Source organism: Leuciscus leuciscus (genome assembly GCF_965113295.1).
Source record: "Leuciscus leuciscus genome assembly, chromosome: 2".
NCBI lineage: Eukaryota > Metazoa > Chordata > Actinopteri > Cypriniformes > Leuciscidae > Leuciscus > Leuciscus leuciscus.
This window is the reverse complement of record NC_138726.1, coordinates 41,403,107-41,429,588: the sequence shown is the minus strand read 5'-3', so window position 1 is coordinate 41,429,588 and position 26,482 is coordinate 41,403,107. Positions and strand designations below refer to the sequence as shown.

General features: G+C 36.7%; 1 protein-coding gene and 1 long non-coding RNA gene across 3 annotated transcripts in view; one reads left to right on the top strand and one right to left on the bottom strand.

Moving 5' to 3' along the window:
* adam10a (ADAM metallopeptidase domain 10a) overlaps nucleotides 1-26,482 on the bottom strand; it is a 78,625-nt gene that overhangs the window by 43,558 nt on the left and 8,585 nt on the right. For both annotated transcript variants that reach the window (XM_082156127.1, XM_082156128.1), the window contains exon 2: nucleotides 14,143-14,293. In XM_082156127.1, coding sequence (XP_082012253.1) covers nucleotides 14,143-14,293 — 151 coding nt within the window. The remainder of the gene's footprint in view (nucleotides 1-14,142; nucleotides 14,294-26,482) is intronic.
* Nucleotides 16,926-24,756, top strand: LOC309492353. The gene is made up of 3 exons (XR_014203519.1): nucleotides 16,926-17,030; nucleotides 17,061-18,708; nucleotides 19,015-24,756. It is a non-coding gene; the product is annotated as an uncharacterized lncRNA (long non-coding RNA).

Below are 26,482 nucleotides of genomic sequence, written 5' to 3'. Positions count from 1 at the left end.
TGAGTATGTGCGCGGAGAGTTTGTGTGTGTGTGTGCTCGCGTCTCAGATGAGTATGTGCACGGAGAGTTCCGCGCGTCTCGTGTATGTAGAGTTTGCGCGCGTGTGTGTGTGTGTGTGTGTGTGTGTGTGTGTGTGTGTGTGTACGTGAGCGACTTTAGATGTGACATTGTGCATTTCATATAGCTGGAGCTTTCCTGTAGCTAAGTGGTAAGAGCATTGCGTTAACAACGCAAGGTTGTGGGTTCGATCCCAGGGGATTGCACATACCTATGTATAAATGTATAGGATAACGCAATGTAAGTCGCTTTGGATAAAAGCGTCTGCCAAATGCATAAATGTAAATGTAAAAATTCAGCAGTATACATATATGTGTGACTACTTAGTATGTGTATGCAAGCGTTTTATGTGTGCGTGAATGAAGTTCGATTTAAGCCCTAGACGGCGCCTCATATCTATTCGTTCTGGTGAAATCACAACATATAATGCACACAAAGTGTCCCTGCTTAATATACAACCACTGATGAGCATAATCGGTTTAAAGAATAGTACAGCAGATATTTCACCGAGGATCCATATGATTACACGGTACTGTATGTCTAATGGGCTTAATATAAGTTTAAATGTATCTAAATGTAACTTTATATAAATTCACAACAACATATTTCACTCAGTAACTATTCTACAGTAGGTCATATATCATTACCTGTCATCTGATCTAACTAAGTGCATTATTAATTTTTTAATTCACAAAAACATAGAAATGGAGTGATGCCCAACTGAATATCGACAGATATTTTAATCCGTAGTGCAGATCTACACTGTAACGTTTATATTTAAATTAACAAAAAATCCCACAAAATTGGTCAAAGTCTATGGACGGGACGGTTATTAATGTGTAAGTTTCGAGCGTCGATTTAATGATGTTATTTCGCAGTATATCCCCCTACTGGACGCATCGGGAACAACAGGGGCGTAAAAATGCCAAGGGCGTAAAACTGCTGGGGCCGTATATCTATCGGCTCCAGGTCTGCAGCCTCCCCATATAGATCATTCCAGGAAATCCCTTTTGCTGTAGCTGAATAAACAGAAGATTGAAAAGCTTTGACTGATTAAACATGACTTATAAACACACGACTGAATCGTGCAGCCCATAATTCAAACTAATATCATTACAGTGAGAGAAGAAAAATAAGACTTCTCACAGACAGAAGGGATCTTATTTTGATCACATGCCCAACACTCATTCTTTAGGAATTTCAGGAGAAATGTAAGGAGAGTCTTTGTTCATTCTCAACTTTTCCTAATCTCTCTGTTCTCTGAGCTCACATGAGGGAGTGAGAGGGGAGATATGCATCACATGAAGTACATGTGACCCTGCCTTGCCTGTTTTAAGCAAAAGAAATAGCATGTTTATTATTTATCATACATACACACAATACCTCTCATGACCACAAAAAAACATGACTTAGCAGAGTTATAAAAGCCTGGTATCATGACCACTTCTGCAATTATATTTCAAAGGGAAAAGAAATGAGTAATTTTAAAATGCTCAGTCATTTTCAATACATAGTTCCCACATGACGTCACAACATACGGGCATTTGCCGACCCGGCGCCATTTCTGTGGGCATGCTGTGGGCAGAACATTAGAAGAAGAAGCTGAAAAGAGTTAATTTCGTGATAAAAAGTGAAAATTGTCATCTCCTGCTGGGTCAATGGATGTTCAAATCGCGCCGGAGGTTCAGTTAAATTTGGATTTTACAGTATACCCGTCATTAGACTTCATGAATGTGACGTTAAGCGTCAGAACAACGATGGAGGTTATGGCTGGCGAGGAAAAACAGGAAAGAAACTCCCTCAAAACATGCAAGAATTTGTTGTGTTTTATTGCGAGTGTAACGTTACACAAATATAAGTTAACACTTTGCAGTTTGAATGATGTCCTGTATACAAAATGACGAGGTATTAAAAACATACAAAAACAACATTGTTTCCACTGTTCGATCGCGCCCGCGACTCTCTCTTTCACTCTGCCACACAGACTGACGCACACACACACACATTCCAGCCTTGCAATCTCAGATTATGTCCCTAAAGAACCCACGTATAAAGTAGTTCCGCATTAACCGTTACATTAATTAATTTGCACGGGAGTTTTGTTTATTTTCATGCCGTGTATTCATATTCATGCACATATTTCCAGGCTCGAAATTGCTCACATGTGTTAAAACTCCTAGCCAATACCAGATAATGGTACACATGGATAATACTGTATCTGAGGCAAAGCTGCAAAATCAGTGCTCAGTTTAGCGCATACGGCTCCACACCATTTATGACTGAAATGTTCGCATTGTACCTCTCTCTGTCTTGTGTTAATAGAGTCTCTTTATAATCTCTGTCACTTTGTCTCTTCATGATTTTCGTAACATTATAAATAGAAAGAAATATTCGAAATTTGCTTGTAAAACTCTATACTGTCTATGTTAAAACTTTGTAAACACAGCAGCTTATGCCCTCAAAGATGGCGTCTCCGGGGAGGTCACGTGACATTAATTGGCCTGTGGGAACTATGTAGATCTAATCCAATCAAATCGAATGCCTCTGCGCTCATTCGTACTGACATAACAGACAGTTTTTATTTGCACTGGGAAACAGCAGGAGTGGATGAGATGGGTAAAAAAACAACAACAAAAAAAACATCACAGATCATAATTAAACTGTTGCAAAGTTCAAGAGCACTGCCACAGTGAAGGAGTCTATGTAATGCTATATATGCTGTCATGATAAATCTGTGCCATTTTAAAGTTCAAGTCATGTTTAAATGGAAGTGTACTCTTAGTTCCACAATAATATTTGATTTAATCTGGTTTCAGCAACAAAAAAATTCCAACACTATTACAAAACTAGATTGGGCATGGCAACGACAAGAACTAAAACCTCTTCCTCAATCACAAACATTACAAAAAAGCCTATGTGAATAAAACACAGTTTCTTAGTGGACCTAACAGTGCCAGTATGGTTGAAAGTCTATTCAAAATGTGACCTGCCTGCTGAAAAGAAATCAGTGAGCCTGACTTACCAAAGCACCATTCACCATAGACACATAAAATTCAAGACAAAACAAAATCATGTCAAATAAATCATTAACACAAATGAATAAATCAACATACATGAGAAAACAGGAGCAGTATCAAAATAATATTCAAGAATATTCCAAATATTTTCTAATTTGTAAAGAGGATGGTAGAATTGCACTCCTGAAATGGGATCTCTTTTAGCACCCCCAACTAGTTCAATTGACCATGACTTTTTATTTAGTTTTAGTATCAAGATTAGTTATACATTTAAATGTCTCCAGCAGAAAAGTTACTTTTTAAGTCTTTCCAGCTCATCTCGGTTGTTTTGGTGGTTCTTTGGTTGTATTGAATCTATTTGATGGGGATCTGGAGACAGACTGTACTTTAAAAAAGTAATTCTTATAATAGTAATTTATTTATATTTTTGCTTAAAGCTTATTTAAATTTTAAGTTGTCTATAATCCTCTACATAATATTTTATACAATCGTGCAAATAACGATAAATCATCAGTATTTTTCCTAATCATGACGATTAACTCAGGGAGCATCAATTACAGTTTATTAATTATCTTTAAGGCTTTTAAATTACAATCCTCTTGCTTCAGGGGACAATTTTCATTTAAAATTTCATAAGCCAATGTAATTACAGCTTATACATGTACACATGTGGTGTAATTGAAGTAAGGGGAAAAAATCGTATGAACAGAAGCACAAAGGCTTTAAGGAAGTCAGACTAAAAAAAAAGTCTGTATACAGTATGTTAACCACATTTTAACATGGAATACATATAGAAATTAAATCTTTTTTTTTTTAAGCAGTCACTAGCATAAGCTAAATTTTCCTTATAAAGAAAACAAACTATTGTAATAAAATGCAAATGAGTATGTCTAATTGAAACATCAAGCACTCTACACTTAAAGGTATAGTGGAGGATTTTCTTTTTCCGGGTGGATCATCAAGACTATTGGTCCTCCTAATTGTCAATCATTCTGGTGATATGTTTACGTAAGGCCGTCGTACGTGCTCGTCCTTTCTGCGCATGCGCACTTTCAGGTGTATATGTGTGGTGAGCTATGGTTTCAGCCATTCATTGAAGCTTGCCATTCTTACCGGGTTTTTTCAAAATGTCTGAGGGTCGCAAGAGAAAAAGTGTCTACGAATTGTATGACAAGAAGAGAAAGGCCTCTGAAGAAAGAAACAAGACCAGTGTTTTTGGGAGAATATTTCACACACTGGCGTGCGCTAAAAGCACAGGTTGGGCTTCCCACTGATGCCTCAGTCGTGAAGTTTCTACTCGACAGGTAAAGTTTGGCATGCTATTTGGAGAAATCCATTTAAAATCACTGCTAGTAAAAGTTCATGTAAGCTATGATTAGCGATGCTAGCGTTTAATAGGCGTTCCCTCTCGGGAGCAGGTAGAGTGTTGCGCATGTGCATTTTTTCAAAAAGTGGAGAGGGCGGTTCTTTTCTAAAATTCGGGAAAATCCTCCGCTATACCTTTAAGCATGAAATTTTATTTGATAAGTGAAAAATAAGTAAGTTTGATAAGTTTGAAAAAGGTTGAACCTTAAGATAAGTTTGAAAGTGTGCATTTAAGTCTTCTTTTATTCACAGCAACAAAACATGGTGTTATTTTGACCATGATTGTGCAAAAAGGCCACATACTAATTTCCCACACAGAATACACCTTATAGGCTATATTCAGCAATATTATTGATTTGACTGCACTGACACTACTAGACGAGAACTGAACTGAGCTAGACCTTGGCATCACTGTTTCACTGTTTTCTCCTTCCATCATTGATTAACTTTACACAGCTATTGAATAGAACTGAATCAACATAGAACTGATGTCAGCTGAAAAACAACATTATTTCCTTTTTAGAGCTGCATGCTTTACAGCAGAATTGGATTCTGTTTGCATCACTGACCATTATTTTTCTGTTTATTACAGTAAAGCTGCTTTGAAACAATCTGTATTATAAAGCGGTATATATAAAGGTGACTTGACATGACTTATACAATACCTCTGTGGGAAAGCAGGACTGGCTAAGATCCTGCAGTGAAGTGATACTGCATCTATCACTGAATTCTGGTTACACAAACAAGCGAGTTCATTCACGTTATTGAGGAGGGCATTTGAAGCCCAGCTTGCTACCTCTGAGAGCTGAAGGCCGGAGCCAAATGGCAGAGGTAATTCTCTCTGACCTTCTCAGAGACTAACAAACCTCTTAGCAATTCCACATACATGAACAAGGTACTGAATGGAGAGAGAAAGAGGTGATGGAGATTAACAGATATCAGAGGTATATCAGATAACAAATATTATTAAGCTGAAAAAGCTGCCCTCTAAAAAAACACCTGCAGTGATTAGAGCAAGTCCATCTGTAGAAAGACTATGACTATGCTAGAAAAGCAATGAGTGACACGCTGGCAGAAGTGCAGCATCAGTGTTTAGGAGAGAACGAAACATCACATCAGACACTCAATAAATAAATCTCTCACACAAAGACAATCATTTAATGTGCTGGTTCATCCTGTGCGTGCTGACTGGTATATTATGCAGTCGGTGGAGAGGAAGGATAGGGAATTTCACAGTGATCATGGCAGTGTGTAATCAATAAAAGTCCAGGCTAATATATACACTGAGGGTGTTTATAATCTCTCAACACCCTCTCCGTCTGCATAGCAAAGTCTGAATCACTTTCTGTTATACCACTTCCCCCTTTTGAGAATGTTGGGATTTATTTTCAGAACCTATATTTACCAAAAACAATACAATTAGGAAAGTTGTAGTATTTTTTATTATATTAGGCTATATTATATTATATTACATTATAACATTAAACACATTCTCCTCATGCAGTCTAAATATTAAAATTCTGTTAGATACCAATAAGCCAATATTTATTTTCATGTTATAGTTATTAAAATAATATTGTGTAAACAAATTAAAAAACAGCAAAGTAAAATCAGCCATTTTAAATGGCACCAAAACATTATAATGTACAGTATGAAAAATAGATATTCATTTTGACATTTATTGTTATTACACACACACACAAAAAAATGGGCCTTTCAATACTTTTTAACTAGCATTAGCAACACTGTTTTCCATGTACTTAACCGATACCGCAATGGTGTTAGACGTTGCACATCAACATGGATCAGCATGAATCCATCAGTTTTCTGTAAATTACACGGAGTGATTTTTAGAGAGCAAGTCTACACAATAATTAATTCCCTTACATGTCCATCAAAAAAGAAGAAACTTGGGCATCACTACTAAGATTTTTATACTCAGTTTAAAAATTGTTCTGTCTCTGTCGCTCTTTCTGTTTTCTGGCTTCAGATACTTTCCACTTCTTCAACTTTACAACTTTTAATGATTCTTCCATGGTCTCTGCTGGAAAAGCCTGATAATAAGTGTGATCCATTGTCTAATTTTCACTTTGCATCTGGAAACTACACCACGCTACACTAAGATCTAAAGAGCTGGTAGCCATTAAGAGTGAGGATTCTTTTCAACGTTCGCATTGTGTAATTTGTATGTATTTTGCAGTCAAAGTAATCACTGTACAAAGGACCAAACAACCCAAAACAGCAAATCACAGAAAGATTCCCATTGGAATAGACTGATGCGAGCTGAATGACAAACAATCCTCCTCTACCTTCCTGCTATTTTGACGCTGATGTATACAGTTACTTCCCAAGAGATTAAATCACAAGCTCTCAGTTCAGCTTTGTTTAGTTAGAGAATTTGTTTAGTAACTGAGAGCTTGTGATTTTTGTCTTCTAAAGCCTTGCCAATAATAAAAGGGCTTGGGGAAGTTAAGATATGGGCAGCTGTGATCATAATATGGTTTCAATCCAAACCCTCATTCATGACAGAGGAGAAAAACTGGGATCCTGTAGCCATTGTGCCCTTGAGCTAGACACTTGAGTCTGTTGTTCCAGATGGACTGCGCCATAGATGATGCACTCCAAGTCACCTTGGAATGGAAAGTGACTGCTAACGCACTGTAATGTAATGTTAATACACTGCTCACTCTGACTTTGACATCACTTCAAGTCCCGTGTGTGAAATCTAGTGGCATTGCAGGAGCAGAACAGAGATTGTCTATCTTTTTCTTTTAGTGAGAGAAGTGATAAGAGGTGCCAGACTGATCTGGTACGAGATGTGCATATCAGTATTAAGTCACAAGACTCACACTGACTAGGCTCAAGTCATAAGGTGATGTGTATGACCACCCATGAATCTCTTGCATTGATAAATATTCATTCACTTGCAAGCTTCTCTGCTTCTGCGGAGGAGAGTGAGTGTGGCTGTGGACTCACCTTGGAGAGATTAGCTCCAGGGCTCATTCTGTTCCTCCTCTGGCATGATGCTCCACTGCGGCTTAAACCGCTAATCCCAATAGGCAAAACACACCAAATGCGCACCACACACACTCATTTTGCTGCACTGCTTTCTTTCAAATCAATACACTGCTTTCAGCCATGGACAAAGGTCTTAAGCCACAGACACCACCACACCACACATGTGTCTGAACATACAGTTGAGTTAATGTCAGGAACAAAACAAAACAGCATTCAGTGATAACGGAGAACACCAAGGCTTGTCATATGCAAACTATCCTGCAGTCAAACAAAGCACACTGGCTCTTTTCATAAAGAGATGGGCCAGAGGACAATTTGGGCCAGAGAGAATAGTACCTATTGAACAAAACCCTCCTTAGACAAACACAAAAGCACTGCCTGATGTTATGTTATACTCCAGTCTATAGGGAATTTGTGTGTTCAAAAAAACTGGGCTGATTGTCCATTACAAAGTTGTGTATATCTAGCCTGGTCCTACTAGACTCTCGTACAGAGAGTCTGGCCACTCTCCATTGACAAGCGTTAACTTCCTTGAAGGCGGGTACTCTGTTGAAGTTTAAAACTATTGGATCTGCCCAGAGCCACTCTGGATCTGCCATAACCAATCGCTAACGTTTGGTCGTGACGTAACCATACAACTAAAACTAGCGGACGACATCAACGTCATCGTTCTCAGCCACTCCCTCTGCTCGCTGATTGGACCGCCAAAAAATTGAAAATGAAAATTGAGCAGAAGGAGGAGGGCGGAGCCAGGCTAGTGTACATCACCTGATTTAGGGATCCGAGATATATTGGTATCATGTGGGTTATTAGTATCGGTTAGACATGTGCCGGTATTCGGTAATGCGATAAATCGCGGTAATGAATATGCACGATATTGTTATCGCGGGCACTTCAAAATACCGTGAAAAATAATAGATCCGAATTTAGATTTTTAGAACGCGCATTATAGCTTATTTTCCATCAACCGCTTAAACAAACACTGCGTATGCTGCGCGAAACACGTGCGCACTCTGATATAAACAATCGCCACGTGTATAATGCAACCGTTGCGCACTTCTAGTCTAATGTAAACAGTCCTCACATGGAGAAGCAGCATGGCGAAAGGAGGAATGCCGCCGCCTACAGTCTATGGCCGCCGCCGATCTATCCGGATCCATCCCGCTTCTAAAAGCAGAGCTGCCAACTCGACGCATTCAGCGCGAGACTCCTCACACGCTCACGCCACACATCCGTTTTCTCACGCAGAGAAAAATCGCGGAGCAAAGAGGACACGAAGACCGTCAAACAAGACAGAGCAGGTTACTTTTGATATGAAACAGGAGAACAATTGTGTCACAGAACGTTACATTTAAACTATTTAATGACCAGCAGCATGTTAGATGACTAAAACATATAGATAAAGAGGAGTATTTTGCTGAATATGTGCACTGCACTTTTTTACATATTTAGGCCTATTATATTTTTACTTGTGTCATTACATAATTGTTATCATAATGAAAACCACATTATATTTGATTTAATTAGTTATTTGTAACCTTTAATAATACCAGCTGATAGGGCTCATATATGGTTACATATTATGTGAGATATTTTTTTTCATGAGAAAAAAATAACATGTGGGCTATCTACTGTAGCCTTCCTAATATTTATCCAAAATAAGTCAATATTGAATCAAGATTTAAATCAAATCCCAAGTATTGAATTGAAATCGTTAAATTTGTGTTAATCATTGTAACATGGTGTTGTCACTAAACTTAATAAAATTCAGTTTAGTTACCAAATGTTTTGACAATCACAATTACACCTTGTGATGCAAGTTTTATTTAATTTTTTACCCCCCCCCAAATCCATCTGTTTCTCATGTGCAATTAAAACATCGTGATAATACCGTATACCGTGATAAAAGATCACTCAATTAATCGCAGCATGAAAATGTGATACCGGCACATGCCTAGTATCGGTTGATACATGATGTACACTACCGTTTAATAGTTTGGGGTAAGTAAGATTTTTTGAAAGATGTTTTTGAAAGAAGTCTCTTGTGCTCACCATGGCTGCATTTATAGGATAAAAAATAAAGTAAAAACAGTATTATGAAATATTATTACAAATTAAAATAACTGCATTCCATTAAATACTTTCCATCAATGGGGACCCATCAACTGTCTGGTTACCGACATTCTTCAAAATATCTTCTTTTGTGTTCAGCAGAAGAAAGAAATTCATACAGGTTTGGAACAACGAGGCGAGTAAATGACAGAATTTTCATTTTTGGGTGAACTATTCCATTAATATGTCTGGTGAAATAAAGGCAACTGATCTAATGCCAACTTATTTATATTTAATGACTTCTGTCTGCTCATTAACATGGTTTAATCAATCCCAGAGATTCTCCACCCTCGGATGATGAATCTTCTTAGAAGAACAGTAAAAATCACAAATTATTGAGTCTATCTTCCTTTTAAGTTACCACACATTCTCAAGAAGCACTTACAGACAAATGAATAAATATGCAGTCATTCAATGAGCACTTTCACCTCATTACATATTTAAATAAAAAAAGAATGAGGCTGATTCATGAATAATGTATCTAAAGAAAAACACTCCATCACATGTGACAAATGGCCACTTCATATGCTGTACCACACTCTAGAGTTCCTAAACATCAACTTGACTCACACTTTGGCCTCACAGAACCCACTTCACAATAGATGGCCTTCATCATGTTTAAGTACAATGGCATCAAAAGAGACCTTTGAAGTCTGAAGGGAGAAAGGAGCCCTCTGAGCTCATGCAAACAAGGGCCCTTTACACCTAGCATTAATGTCCATCTAGGGTGATCCAGATGAGACAGATAGCTGTTTACACCTGGTATTTATGCCTCTCAGATGAGTCTTTGCACTACATATATGATGTAGTCACAAGCATTTCTGACTATCACTAAATGATAGACCACACTAGCTATCCACCTATTTTTATGCGCTTTTTGGGATATCGCATTTAAAAAAACGCTGATGGAAATGACTAAATGCGCATAATGAGTGGAATAAACTTTATATTGACAAGAAAACGTGCATAAACTATGATGGAAACACATTTACCGAATAAATTCCTCGATGCGCATCAAATAAGACATGTGACTTTGCAATGGGACGCCATAACTAGACTAACCAGTGGACCGATCTCGTTGCACAGAACCTGAAATGTGGTTTGTATTCTTCTGAAACGCCTGAGCAAAGTCTGTTATTAAAGTGGTTCAGTATAATTACCTCCCAGAACTGTCTTACACAACTGTGTTCCTAAAGAGCAGGCATCTGCCTCCGAAAGAAAGATAACTGAGTTTCGTCTGAGCACTCTGAGAAGCAAGTCATTTATTATATATGAAATTATTATATACAATGACTTCTCCTACTGCAGCAACTTCCATTTCTCTTAGTGATATTCAGAGCCAGTTTAACAGAAAATGACGATTTTGTTCTCTTCGGCTCACTGGATAGAAAATCCACAAATGTTTTATGCGATATCCCAATTTTGCGCACAAGTTAAATTCGCAACTTTGGATGGAAACATAGATACTGATTATTTAATATAGCATCTGTTGTGGCATCCTCCCTCACTGATAACATAACTCACTTTGTAAGCTGTTCTCTTCCTTTAGTCTCACTTCATGTAAAGACAGAGAGGGAGAGAGAGTGAAAATAAATGAACACTTGGGATGCGTTATTTTTAGGCCGTTGAACACAATCACATACATGCAAGCAGGAAGAAAGCAGATGGTTATGTGGACTTGTGTGTGAGTTTTGGTGCATTCCTTTGTCACGACACAAAGGAATAGATTGGTGCTTGTGCACAAGTGTACGTGCATAAGGAAGCGTTTGTAGTTTGTACAGTACAGTAATCTCTGTACTTGAACAGTCATTTTTGGCCTATGCTCACTTTTTTATCTTCATTCATTCATGAAAACAGATTTACTGTATCATCCTGAATTCCTGATAAATGTTTCCAAAGCACAAAAGATCACCACGCAGAAAAAGTTCAACGAAATGCTCAAGATGAGGGAACTTGTCAACAAGCTTTCAGCACTCAATCACAGGAACACACGGACAGATCTGTCTCTTTGTAGGTTAGATTATGTCATTGGGTTTAGCAAGCTCAGATCTCCCAGTCCTCTGGCTCTTGTTTATATACAAAGTTTTAGAAAGGAACATCACTGCTGAAATAAGGGAGGTTAAGATAAAAGAAGGCAAAACTGATTTGTGCAATGGCATTTAGGGTTGTAGCGGTATACTGGTATATCACAGAATGAACATGTACGATTATCATATCGTGCACTTTTGCTTATCAGCAGCATTGGGAAAAAAATAAACGGACGGAGAACCTCACCTCTGCATAAGCAATTTCTTTCCACTTGACTGCTTAGAGTAGACTCTTGCTCCACTCACAAACGTACAGCAGAAAAAAAATGTCAGAGACTATTATCTCTAATCTCTATCCCACTCCAAAAAAGATGACACCAAGGTCATTAAACAATAACTGTGACTATATTAACATGCAATACTGTAGACAAAAAAAGACGAGACTAAAATGTAGTTAAAAAAAATAACTTTCCAAACAACTATTTTTGTTGGGGTAAAAAATTTTTTATAAAAAAGAGCAGACAAAATATTACAGACTGCTGTAAAAGACCAGCTTTCATGCTTGTGGTTGCCAGATGTCACGAGCTTAAATACTCCAATCAGAACTTTTTTTCTTAAAATTATACATTTTCTGCCAGGTCTTTTAATTAATCTTTGCAATCTGGTAACCATGCGCACGTGCTCTCTACACTAAGGAAGCGCTGCCGATGACGTGAAAACACAGACTTGTTAGACAGTGTGTTCATTTATATGATAAATAGCCTATAATAAATCAGGAAAGTAGATGAGGTAAAAATGCATAAAACTTAAAAGTACATTTGACACAGGACTAAGAATAAATAAATAAAAATAACTGACAAAATTAATTCTACACAGAATCCAGAAAAATTAAGACAAACCTGAATAAAAAAAAATACTATTATTCTTAAAAAGGTTAATAAATGATGGTTTGTTATTTAAAAAGAAGCATTTATTCAACCTAAAAACCTGTTTTAATTCATTTAACAGTCATTGTTTCTGATGATAATAATAATAATAATAAATAATAATAATAATAACTTGTTTAATACTGAACACTACACCATGAAACTGTGATATTTTCTAAGATGGTTATACTGTGAAATTCTCAGTATACAACCATTACAACCCTAGTGGCATCACAGCCTTTTACAAGTCCCAACAGCATAGGCTAATAAAACTAGGCTATTCATTTATTTGCTCATGCATACTATACTGAGATTGGCTTGTATGTCATTGATGGTTCTCAAAAGACTTAGTCAAAATAATTCTTTGAAATATTGGTTAAATTAACCTATTTAAAAATAAGAAATAAACTCAAGCTCTGTTGAAAAGGCATCTGTAGAATGTTGTTACAAAATTCACAGTAATGTAATGTACGTACAATGGAAGCCTAAGGGGGCATGTTTAAAACGCCATAAATAAATGTTACAATTAATGTTTCATTGCTCATTTGCATTAAGTGGAGTGCTGCTCAACTTTGATTCTTTGCCAACGGTCTCTTTTGCTTGTGTCATCAAAAAACGCAACTCTTTTTAAAAATGAATAATATCCTTTCACTTGGCTGCTGCAAATTGCTTTCAGTATGAGCAGGCCTTTGGACTGTAAGAAACTCTACTGTTCAAGTTATTTTCCAAATGAATAATTCATACAAGTGTGTAAAAAAAAAAAATACAAGCTTTACATTTCTGCTTTTAAATATGCACCAAAGGCTTTTATGGGGAAAGCCTGTACATGTTTAATAATTTTTATTCAATCTGAGGTACGAGTTATTATATTCTGTGGTAATCAACACGACGCAACGGATGCTTCAGAGGTTAACTTGTATTGAATTTGCAATATTGCTTTCATGAAAACCCACTGCAATTTCATCAGTCTCTCTGCTTCAGAGACTGAAAAATGAATCTCGCTAAAATCCTTGTACTGAAATTAAGACTACAAAAATAGGTTGTGTCCGATGAATTCTGTTGATTAAATATAGAGGGGAATGTAGAGGGAAAAGCTGGCAGCTGTATTAAACTTACTAAAGTGAGCTATGAACTGTTCATTTACTAGTGAGATATGTAATAAACCTGTAAGGGAAGACAGTGCCAGTCACGGTAAGACAAAACCTGGCATCAAAAGGCGCAAACCACATCCTGTGTAAATGCTGATAGGGCATATATTACTACACTGCTCTGTTCTTGAATGGTGCGAATGGTTCCAAATAATTATGTTCCAAATGCATAAGGACATGCTCACACACAAAAGAAATGTGAAGCTTTCTGTCAGCGGGCTGTTTGCTAGACCCCGAAGATCTAAGCCTAATCAATTTGTTTCCGCATTGCCTGGAGCGCTGAGTCACCGAGGGTCTCTACCATTCTCTGTGAAAAGGGTAACCTCAAGTAGAACAATCCAATGTCAGTCCAAAAGAGAAAAAGACTGGGAAGCTCATAAATGCTCTGAGGGAGAGTATTAAACCAGAACATCCAGTTCTCCAGAAAAGAAAAAAACAGATGAGCAGGAAGAGTAAGACCAGTTTGGCTGACCTGCCGTGAGCATGGAAGTCCAGGTGGAGGAACTGGTCCTGGTGAGACAGAGCTCTCTTAGCCCTCTGATGCTTGCTGTGCAAGACGTCTGTGTCGTAGGTCAGGCCTTCGTAATGTCGAATGAACTTGCTCAGGGATTTCTCATATTGACCTGTGGAATAAAAGAAGGGAGGGAAAGAATGAACATTAGGTACAGATTGTGATCAGACTAACTGTTATTGAACACAAGACTTGGCACAGAAGGTTAACAGGCAAACTGTGGTGACAGAGTGGGAATAAACCTCTGTGACAGTTGGAATTACACATTGAGCTGCAACATGATGACTCATTATCCGTAAATTACAAGGCTTAGACCCGTTTCACACGTTCTGTGTCTGCAGCATGTAGGCAAATTAGTATTACAGCAGCAACAGCAGGGCATTGAACTTTCAAACATCAGAGTTTCTTCTGTGTGATACATCTGCGGCTCTATCAAGGCTGTTTTAAGCAGATGGCTATAGGGCACATGCCCAAAGGAAACCCATCAGGGAGGGGGCACCATGTAGAGCCAAAGACAAAAAAAAAAAAAGAGTTTTCAGTTTACCACACTGAATTTATCCTTTAAAGGTACAATATGTAAGAATTTTGTAATAAAATATCCAGAAATCACTTGCACAGTGTGATATATTTCCTGCAGTTGTGTACTTACAATATCCCAAAAGTTCCCAAAGATTTTTAATTTCAGAGAAATTCCAATTTTAAATAATTGGCCGTCCCGGAATCCCTGTTCACTTGTCGCCTGTGACTGACGTAATATCCGCGTTATCCCTGGTTTCCGCTCAAGTACTGCCATAGTAACCATGACGACAGACGTGGACAACTGTGCATAATGAGTGTAGTGCGTAAACTCTGGCTGCACGCTGTTGTTGTTTCGTTCAAACATTATGGACCATGGCAAGCAGACTTTGGGAAAAAAGGAGAACTAAAACGAGGATCAATATCAGCGACTAACTTGGACTTGGCGTCATCAACTTACGCCTTTGTTATTGTAAGAGGTCAGTGACCCCTAGCGGCGAAAAAAAATTACATATTGTACCTTTAAATAACAGCTGCAAATTATAAATTTGTCAATGGGAACTGGCCAAACATGAAACAAAGTGATAAACTACAAACCAGTCAGTAATATCTGGCCATGAATTTGGTCACTGTCCAGCAAAAAAAGTGGTAATGAATTTATTTCTGCCTGGAGCTTCCTGCATGATTATAATAACTGTATAGTAATTTTCAGCTGTTTTTGTAAATTTTCTTTGTAAAAAAAAAAAAAAAAAAGTTGGTAAAAAAAACTAAACTTTTATTTGTGTGAAAAAAATATGATAAATCATATTTTGAATTATTTTAAAATAAAAGTATGACTGTATAAATAATACAAATGCATTTAGACATTTAAAAATGTAAATATAACATTTTAATTTCATAAAACGCACAGCAAAATAGGCTAAATATGCAGTATGAATACTGCAACGTGTAAATATGGGCACTAAAATGTGTGGCTTATGTGTGAAGTTGGCCTTATACTGTCATAAAATAAATTGATAAAAGGAACAAAACCGAGAAAGAGAAAAAAATTACTGTAAATGTCATAATGTACATAAGGGCACTATATTTTCCACTTCTATTGTAGGAAAGTACAGTATTCATGTTTTTTCCTCCCATACTTCCTTAGACTTAAAAAGTGACTTCCTGGCACAGTAGCATTTATGCTAAGAATAGCCTGACCTTAGCAGGGAGCATTTACTCTGTCACGACACTATAATATCTGCTGCAACAACAGTTGTACAAGTCCATACTTTTCATCTTATGAAAAGTATTGCTAGTCCCTTTCCTTCATAGCCCTGAAATCTTGACATGATGATATCTTGACGCAATGTATAATAAGATAATATGACCTCTGGTTGATGTGTTTTCAGAGGAAGAACTTTGACACTGGCTTTCCATTAGTAAACACAACCCAGAGAACCAACCTTTCCTGTTTTGAATCAAACTTTACCTCCCCTGACAGGACATGTCTGGAGACCGTCTGAACCGATTTATGCTTCTGTACAACAAAAACAGCAATTGGCCTAGTAAAGTAAAGTGACTTGTATGCGCTGTGCTTCATACATTGGTATTGACAATGTGAAAAATGTCACTTTTTTTTCAGATCTTTCAAATGGACAAAATAAGCTCAAACTATTTACATATGAACACGCCCGGAGACGACAGAAAAACATACGGAGAGCAGCAGCTTTCATTTCGTTAAGTAGTGCAGTGGAATGGAAAAACGCGTTTTGCATTTAACATTAAATGTTATGCTTTTGTGTTTCACATGAACACAACTCTCCCTTGAACAATAAACTACAACAAAATACATGAACATCAAAGAAAAACAAAACATAAATATTTGCAACACTACCAAAACTTCATTGGTAAAATGCTGAGACATTTTGGAAGCTAAAGCAATAATTTCTGCATGGCAGGCTGCCATCAACCAAAGTGTCAATCTGAGTGAAATATCATCAGTGTCTTTCCAATGGAACACAAGTACACAACAAATCAAAATTTAGCTTTCTTCAGCAAAAAGCTTCTTTTCAGCTTCTAATGAATGAGGTTTGACATGAGTTTAGAAACACCTGACCTGATGATTTACAGCCTTGTCTGATGCACCTTTAATCATGAAACACAACCTCAGGTTGTGAGATAAAAGAAATAAAAGAAATAATATAAGACATTTTTTTTTTTAAATGGACAGAAACAAACTGCACAATTGGCAGAGAGTGAGTGGGTGGGAGACTGAAAAAGTGTGCGTGTATAGGCTGGGAGTATCAGTGCAGACGGTTTGTCCACCTGTGAAATCCTCCTCTCATCTTGCTGTGGAGAGAGAGAAAGAGAAAGAGAAAGAGAAAGAGAAAGAGAAAGAGAAAGAGAGAGCAGAAATCGGCACTGCCTCAGAGTAGCAGAACGCTCAACACTCATTCCAATTCCACACACATTAGTGCTCCACCTCCCCAACTCTCCTCTATCTATCACACTCTCGAAGCAAACTCTTTTTCTTTAGCGCTTTACATTCAATGCACCATGCAGGTTAAAATAAAGGAACATTGAACTGCTTGGCAAGATGACTTCATGTCAGTGGTTACCTTCACGGTTTAGTAAGCTGGCATGGTTATCAGACCTGAGAGCTAAATATGGTTAAGGTTACAGAGTTCGCTGTGAAGATTTTAGATATTTTATGTCTATTACCAAAGTCACTTGGGACTTAGGATTGAACTTTGAGAGTAAGTTCTATAGATAGACGGAGGTGCTATATGAACTATAGCTTCCTTTTGAATAATTAGCTATGTTCACCTTTGAAATCGCTATATCACAGTACAATTTGCAGATTACATTCCCGTCAATGTACAAAATCTGCTTTCACAAATGCAACAGCTTTCAGTTTTGTTTCCATATTACAGCCATTTAAACATCAGCACCAAAAAATAGTGCTGTGAAAACTCTGTGACGTTATTTACTGGAACTGACCTTTAAACAGCAGCATCATTGAGCTTTTGTCATATTTGACCACATTTCTTACCACAAGCCAACCATGATTTCTGAGTGGCATGTCACAGACTTACAACTAAACAGCCTGGAGCTTCTTCAGAGCTTTGGCGACTGGCTCAAGCTCTTTGACAGCTAACTTTTTACGTCAAAGCTAGGGCTGGGTGATATGACCAAAATCTTATATCATGATACAAGTCATTTTATTTCTCGATAATGAAATATATCACAATATAGTTATTTGTGCTTTAAATAAGGTTATGGCATCTAAATCTTTGGTACAATTGAAATAAGTTTGTCACCATTTTCAAATCACAAAAAAACTACTAGCCTAAGTACAAAAAAACTCTCAAGCTTACTAAAGACAAGTAAACAGTGATAAAAAACAAACAAATTACAAACATATAAGAAGACCAACTACAATAGAACAAAGACAAAAATGAAAAACTTCAAGCTCTAGTAAGAAATTAAACCGCACACAAAGGCTGCAATTTTTTTATGCGCAGCTTGTCAGTGAAACACAGCTCTGAGCTCAGTAGTAAATGCTTCTCCATCTGAAAGCCCAATGGGCAGAAATCCCATTGGGCATCATACTATCGCTGAAGCTGAATAAACAGCTTTGATTGATTAAACATGGGTAATAAACACACGACTACGTCAATATATGGGTTTATCTGAGTTCTTTCAAGCCTTCTTCATGTATTTTCATGATAAGAAAGTATATTTATACCTCAAAGGTAATCGACGAAGCCTTTATCACTGTATAGAATGTATTCTATCAGTCGGATGAGATGTTAAACCAAGGTGCTGACTCTCTGTGGTCATAAATCACATCCCAGGATGTCCAAAAAAAAAAAAAAAAAAAGTAGGGTTTAACCCTTGCATCCTGGCCAAATTTGCCCATTGGTCTCTGTTCATCATCATGGTTTCCTAATCATCTCCATATATAATGATTGGCTTCATCACTCTATTAAATGTTGTTTTTTGTTGGACTCTCATTTAAGGAAAGATGTTTGACGCGTGTTACTTTTTCAAATGCACATTAGAAAACTCAGTATATATATATATATATATATATATATATATTTATTTATTGTTTATATATTTTTATTTAGCGATTATAAAAAAAAAGAATAAATTTTTTTTTTTAAATAAAAAAAATAAAAAAATAAAATAAAATAAAATATCGCAAAGGCTGGGTAATTTTTTTTTATAAAAAAATCTATATTTTTTATATATATATATATATATATATATTATAAAAAATAATAATAATAATAATTTACCCAGCCTTTGCGATTTTATAATCGCTCCAAGCGCAATTTGGGGTTATTTGCGATTAATCGTGCAGTCCTAGTATAAAGTAATCGTATAAAAAAGATAAAGAGAGACACTCTCTCTTTTGTTCTTTGATTAACATTAATGACAGACGGCAGCAGATTAATTAGGCTGCTGTCACTTTAGGATCGAAGAGTCTATCTGACAGCACGCGCATATAGCAAAATGATTTTTACTGCTTAATGTGCTTCAACAGTTACTTGTTTTTAAACCGCAATGGTTAAAAACGCATGCATATAAGCTTTCGTGGCGGCGCAGCACAGCAATGTGACGTCACGAGAGCGTAACCGCGATAGAGAAGACTCCAAAATCTCTAACGGTTAATAATTTTTCTAGCGGTATATCGCCCACCCCTAGTCAAAGCATGAAAAGACATGAAGCATAGCATTAGTTTGCAGACAGATGAAGTCCATGAATCCTCAAAGAGACCCTTGAAGTTTTTTTGAAGCTGCAGTCAGCCTATAATGACTTGTCTAGGAAGGCAGCTCACAAATTTTAGAAGTTAATAAGAAAAAGAAGAACACTGTCAAATGATGTGTCTTGAGAGACAAGGACATTTATATCTATGGACTAATAGACAACTACTCATTTTCACATTGTTTCTATAGCATCTTGGCACTTTGCTTTAAAAAAAAAAAAACGAGTAATTTGCTCGCTCATCCTTAGCCCTGTAACCTAAAACTAGAGTTAGCCAGTGAACCTTTGCTGAGAAGCGTAAAGGTGTAATGATAGGTAAATTATGTTTCATCAGAAGCAAAATGTCTATTAGCTAAGGCAGAGAGGTGAGTCAGTCCACTTAAGATTAGCATTTTCTGCCCCGCTATTCAGCTGCGGACCTGAATAAAGCATATCTTCAAAAGTTTTTACACTAGGTACAATTAGTTAAATGGGCTGAGTATTAGTACTTACTTAGGTATGTACGGTATTGTCTTCATGGATGAACAACGACAAACAACAAACGTATAGCACGAAATATGATCTCAGAGTAAAATTTGTATTATTATTGGCTGGTTGTTCATATGACAGGCTCTAGAGGAGGGAGACCAGAGAAGTGGGTAAGCCATGTAAACAAAGTATCACAAGGTTTTCATTTAGATCAATTCTGATGCACTGACAAAGTCGTGATAATTGGGAGTTATTCAGCACTATATTAAGAGCACAGGCATTCCCGGAATAGGCCTGAACAGACAGAATTTATAGACGACAACATATTTCAGGGTAAATGAGAAATGCACAGACACAGAGAGAAAGGCATAACTCTGTGAAAGGAGGGCGGACACTGAGCACTTTTGTACAAGCACAAACAATAGCTGCCTCATTTCTGCCTAAATTACCCCACATGTGAGGACAAAAGCGGCGGACTCCCACACAAAGATAACCGCAGAGCTGTCAGAAGTAATGCACGGCACCACTGGATGAGACGAGTGGAAGGCCTGAACAACAATGGCAGCTGCGCGTTTTCACACTCTCTTCTCTCCGACGCAAATTGAAACACACTTGCCTCCTCTCACTGTCCGATGGAATAGTGTTAATTTTCTCAATCCTGCAGGTTTTGTGCTCGCCTAACACCAAAAACGTGCATTCTTTTTCGTGGCTCAGCTTATGACGCTTAAATTGTCAAGTACAAACAAAATTATATCAAAGGATCGAATGTAGTATTAAGCATTCAGGTAAACAGTCAGTTTTGGAATGTAAATAGTTGAAAACGCATGTTGTGTAACAGTATTGGATTTGTGCATAAGTTCTTAAAGTGACAGCAGCCTAATAAACCTGCTGCTGTCTGTTATGTCAATCAAAGAACAAAAGATCGACTGCTCTTGACCGAAAAACTTTTGTAAATTTAATTGTAAGCATTAGCCTAATCTGCATTTAATTTTTACAATAAAGACTTTTTTTCCCCAGTGGTATTGAAAATGTAAATTTTTCAAGGTATCGTATCTAAGTTAGAAATTCCAGAAATGTGACAAAACTAAACCACACTACTTGTGACAGCCTGTGATTACACATCTTTTATAGCAGCCGGCACTTCTATAATCAGCTGAACTCGGTTTTGTTAAACTGAGCCACTCGTTTGACATCCAGAAATGCTCAACACTTTTGCAAACAAGCAAATATATTTTCAGTGTTTACTGCCTCCATAATATAAAGCCGCAAGTAATTCCTTTAAGTGATCAAATAAGTCGTAAAATGATCATATAAGAAATCATACACATGGACCAACAACATCATAGATTCTGCATTGTAAAGTCCCCAAAATAGCACAGCACATACTGTTCAACGTTTGGGGTTGGTTTTGGCAAAGGTGAATTTTCAGCAAAATTACTTTAGGCTTCAGTGTCACATGATCTTACAGAAATCATGCTAATATGGTGCTCAAAAAACATTTCTTATTCTAATCAATGTTGAAAACAGTTGTGTTGCTTAATATTTTCTGGAAAACATGATGCATTTTTTCAGGATTCTTTGATGAAAAAAAAACATTCAAAAGAACAACATTTGAAATAGAAATATTTTGCAATGTCAAATTCTTTACTCTCAATTTTACTCTCGCTAATCGATGTACTTTATCTGTATCAGTAATGCTGATAAAATATATGAAATACTGATCCCAAAATTTTGATTAGTAATGTACACTTATTGTGATGAAAAAAGTCAATATTAGCACCCACTTTTTATCCGTTTGAGGCAAAAGACTGTCTATGTTCAAGTCCTAATTCTAGAACATTCAAAAACACAAAATGTGAATAAATAAAATGTCTGTTCGGATCACTACTCAAGTTTTGCGACAGACAAAAAAAAGAATAAACACAAACAACTAATTTCCTCTCCATTGTTTGCACCCATAGAAAGGTCACTAAGAAGAGATTTGAGTTTTGAATGTACCACCAATCTTGAACACAATGCTGACTGATGCATGAAAACTCTATTTCTCAGCCCAGCCAACACAATAAAAAAAGTGAACTATTTTAGAACATCATCAGCTTATGTGAATTTCATATTGCCACCAACACTGACTGAACAAATTTAATAAAGGACACAAGATGAATGCAGGATGAAACATTCCATCAAAAATACAATCAGTATGTCACTTAAATTAAATTTGTATACATAAACACTGAATCATGAAGTTGAACTGGGTGGTCCACAGGACAGAAAATTAAAGGAAGTGGAAACAGCTTGGCTCATGATTCATAGAGTCTGTGTAAGGGGCCAGTGACCTTTACACTCATGTTCCTACAGTCAATGCCATATAAGAGGTTATAGGCACGGCTCTGTGGAGAAACCACATGACAAATGAAAAAAGGCAAACCCACATTTAGTTATCCTAAATTTCAAAGGCACATGGCAGGCATGGCAGAAGATTTGACACAAATCAGCTTTTGTTTTGCCCGAGCTGTGGGCATTCGATGGTGGGTGTTTAATCGCATAGATACATTGTTTCTTCTCATGCCAAGATCTGGACTACACTTAATGCATTTATAGGAGGAGCTGAACCGAACCACTGGAAAGATGCTCTCCTCTTCATTTCTGTCAACTGAGGAAGGAAAAACAGCACTTATTTTCAAGTAAGTGAGCCTGGGAACTCAGCAGCCAAATAAACTCCACTTCACAAAAAGCTTGAGCTGGCTGAAAGTGATACTATGAAAAAAAAGGGACTGGCAATTTGTCCCAGGAACACAATTAAAGGTCTATCTGACCTATCTTTACGGTGCAGAACTCAAACAGTCCTGGAAAAGAGTTTAAAAAAAGTCAAATATACTAAAGGTATGATGTGTGAACACCAGACTGGGTCTTATCATAAGGGCACAGGGCAGGGCGAGAGAAGTGAAGCTAACCCATCTGTTTGTTAACATTGCTCAGAGTGAAATTGGTAAGAGGAAGAGTAATCGGATTATATATGTAGCACTATTTATAGACAGATGAATGCCAAGTGCCAATGATCTTCTTAAACAGGAAGAAACTACTATAAAGAGATATATTTAGCAACATCTGATAGAAAACACTTACATATTCATAGTGCAATAAAGTTTATGACTCTAGAAAAACATGAAAAGTCCTTTCCAAAAGAGATTATTTTAAAATATTACTTCGTATTTAACATTAGCACTGTATTTATTTGAATACTTCACATTAGTGGTCAACAGGTTTTTAATGGCTGATGCCAATCCAGATCTCTTATGGCCAATAGTCAATATATAATGCAAAATTGCCTTATATATTATATATATATATATATATATATATATATATATATAAATACAATAAGATGCAAACAAAATTATCTCTCATATTTATATATTTATGCAATCCAACATAAGCAGGAGTGCTGTTTTGAATATCAGCTCAGCTATTTGGCTGCAGGCACAAGACTGCAGGTAAACAGCTGTGCTGATATTCTGTACCATATTTCATTTCCTGCTGGTTATGCGCAGCTTTGAGGTTTGCAGCCTGCAACAACAGAAATGAAGCCAAACAGAATGGAATAACTCTGTACTGAGTAGCAGCAACTGAAAGACTATGAGGCTGTCATACAGAGAGTGTTTTTGTATTACTCTGCTCTGAATTAAAAAAAAATACAGAATAAAATATGGCTATTATTTTTGGCTATACATGGCTACATATCTTAAAAATGCATTTGGTCTACTCAACAACGCTTCAAGTTCATAAACACCGACATTGGGAAAGTATCATTTTGTAGAGGATGGAACTGTCATTACTTTAGGTATACAATATATTGATGTCACGAACACCAGATGTCACGATAGAAAATCTACAGATCAAAAACTTCTCTAGTTGGTAATGCCTCTTGGAATCCCTTTACCAAGTAATGAAAATATCAAACAGTTATGAGTAATGGGCATAATCTGCTGACTGTGAGGGTTTGGGGAGCTAAAAAAAAACAAAACAGATAAGGACACCATATGTAGCCTGGAAGGAAGTGATATTAAATAAAGTTATCATCTCTAGTGGGTGTGTCATTTTGGCTTGTTATCTCAAAATGCAAACATGTGGTTCACAGACAAGGGATCGACCTTCTGTGAAAACATGAGTTTAGAGAAAATGAGGTGAAGTTCATCACATCATTGTGGGCAGGCATCCATGAGCCTGTGTGTATGTGTGTTTGCTCCTCTTCTGCCAGAACAGAGGGGAGAACACAGCTCAGAGTGGTGTAGGGATGACGTCAAAACCAGGAAGATTAATTCGCCACTGGTTTTCTTGAGATTTTCCTATAGGGTTTTATAATGGAGCTTTTCAATTTATGAGTAAAATCTGTGATAAACAGAACTCGATGATACTTAAAATGGATGTAACAGACCATAATAATCTTATGATTTGGGAAAAAAATTACTTGTGCAGAATTACAGCAAATGTGCATTATGGTAGAGGAGTTGGTCATTTTACAGATTGACCAGTAATTCTGCCAAATTTCTCAAATAAAGCGTACATTTCTGTATAAAAACAGTAGCAGCGGAGGCCAGGATAAACCTGGTTGGCTCGTGACCTATTAGATTTCAAATAACTTACCCAAACAGCCAACATTTCCAGCAGAAAAGCTTTAGCTTCTTGGTTAATGCGCTCATCCTGAGGTATCGCTAATTATCGTAATTACTTGGGTTACAAAATCTTTGGCTTTCTGCACCAAATTGCTCCATCCACAAAAACAGTGTGGATGATAAATTAGCAACGATGTCCTCCTCACTAACATTACGAATAGCGTTAGCTATTTCATCATTTAAAAAAAAAAAAAAAAAAAATTTATTGTGTTCCTTACAGCGATTGAAACCCATTTAGAGGGACGATATGATTTGTCAGTTTTCCTGTCATTTGAAATTAGTCTCACATTGATTTGCTATAGCTTGGTCCTTTGTAATTTCACAGCTGGACCACCAATCACAGAACTGAAAACATTAGGTGGAAAAAGCCTAATATGGAGAAAATGGGCATCTACACAACAACTGAATAGGCAGATTTTAAGGGTTTATTTCCTCTTAAAGTTTTAGATGTTTATTGTCAATTTATGAATTCCAATTATAAAATTAAAACTGATGACTTTGTGTTAAAAAAGTTTAAACTACTATTTAAAAGTTTGTATTGCCAGTATTATTTTTACAATAGTTTAGGCCGTCTCTGAGGGCTTAGGGGGGCCTGGCGGTTACCCTCCGCTGCTTTGATTAATATTTTCAAGGCACTATGCAGTTTAGAGGTGACGTAAATTTACATGATGACCACATTCACACATCTCCAAACCAAAAATGACTAAATAATTTCTAAATAAAAAAATATCTTATAAAATAAAGCAACTCTTTAAAAATATAGTCCTGATTGCACTGGTCGGAGAGAGGAGGGTTATCAGTCAACTCTGGTTTCAATTATTCATTACATCCAGCCTTTGGTAAAAATAGCACCAAAGTTAAACGTACAAAATATAAAAATGCATAGTCTTTTTCCAAGATGTGCAATTTGCTAATTTTGCAAAAGTATAAGGAAAACAACTTCAGAGCTTTAGATAAAATAATCCCCTATGTAGCATACTTTAAATAAACATAACGTGTGGTGTTCCTTAAAACTGAAAAATAAATAAAATTAAATAATCTGTATTGTAAATAAACCCTCTAACCCTCAAACACTAATTCAGATTTTTTCTTCAATTTCAATGCTCCATTCAAAAGCTTATCCTGTTATTACATGAAAGGCCATTGTCGTCTGCCACTGGCGAGGAACCCCTTTCCTCTGTAAACCTGTGTTCTGTTCCTCTGATAAAGTCTCAACAATATCTTTTTCGTTCTGAAGCACCTGTCCAGATTCCAGAATTAGTATTATTATTTATAATTTTTTTTGCCAGAAAGTCAATGGACTTTTCCCACTTTTTTGTCCACTGGACTATTGCCAAAAAATATCCTGTAGCCTTACATTCTTGCAGTGCATCTGTCACATGCACATTAAGATTTTGCACTTCATATTTTTGTTTTTGTGGTTAAATGTGAGGAATTTTCCGTATATGTGTGCAGCCAGACTGAGTTCTGGGGAACAATAAAAAGCTTTAGGTAACCTAAAAGATATAAAAACCAGACAGTACATTTTTCCCTGAGGTAGAAATTGCTTTTAGCACTCCAATCACTTACAACAAAAACAGAATCAGATGAAGTTTTATTTACCTGCAAAAGCCAATTTTCACTAGTGACTTTTAATGCTAGACCCTGCGCACATCATACAGAAAGACATATTTTTGGGATGATTCATCTAGCAAGTTGGAGAAGAAGCTAACCGCATAAAAACAACCAAAAATGGTTGTAAGCTGGCCTACAAAACCGTTTGTGTTATGCGTACAGCGTAGTTTACTCAACAAGCCATTTCATCACTGGATGGTGCAATATTCATTAACATGCCTCAGTACACACAGACATTATTAATCTCAAACAGATGACACTACATACTGCCCCCAACC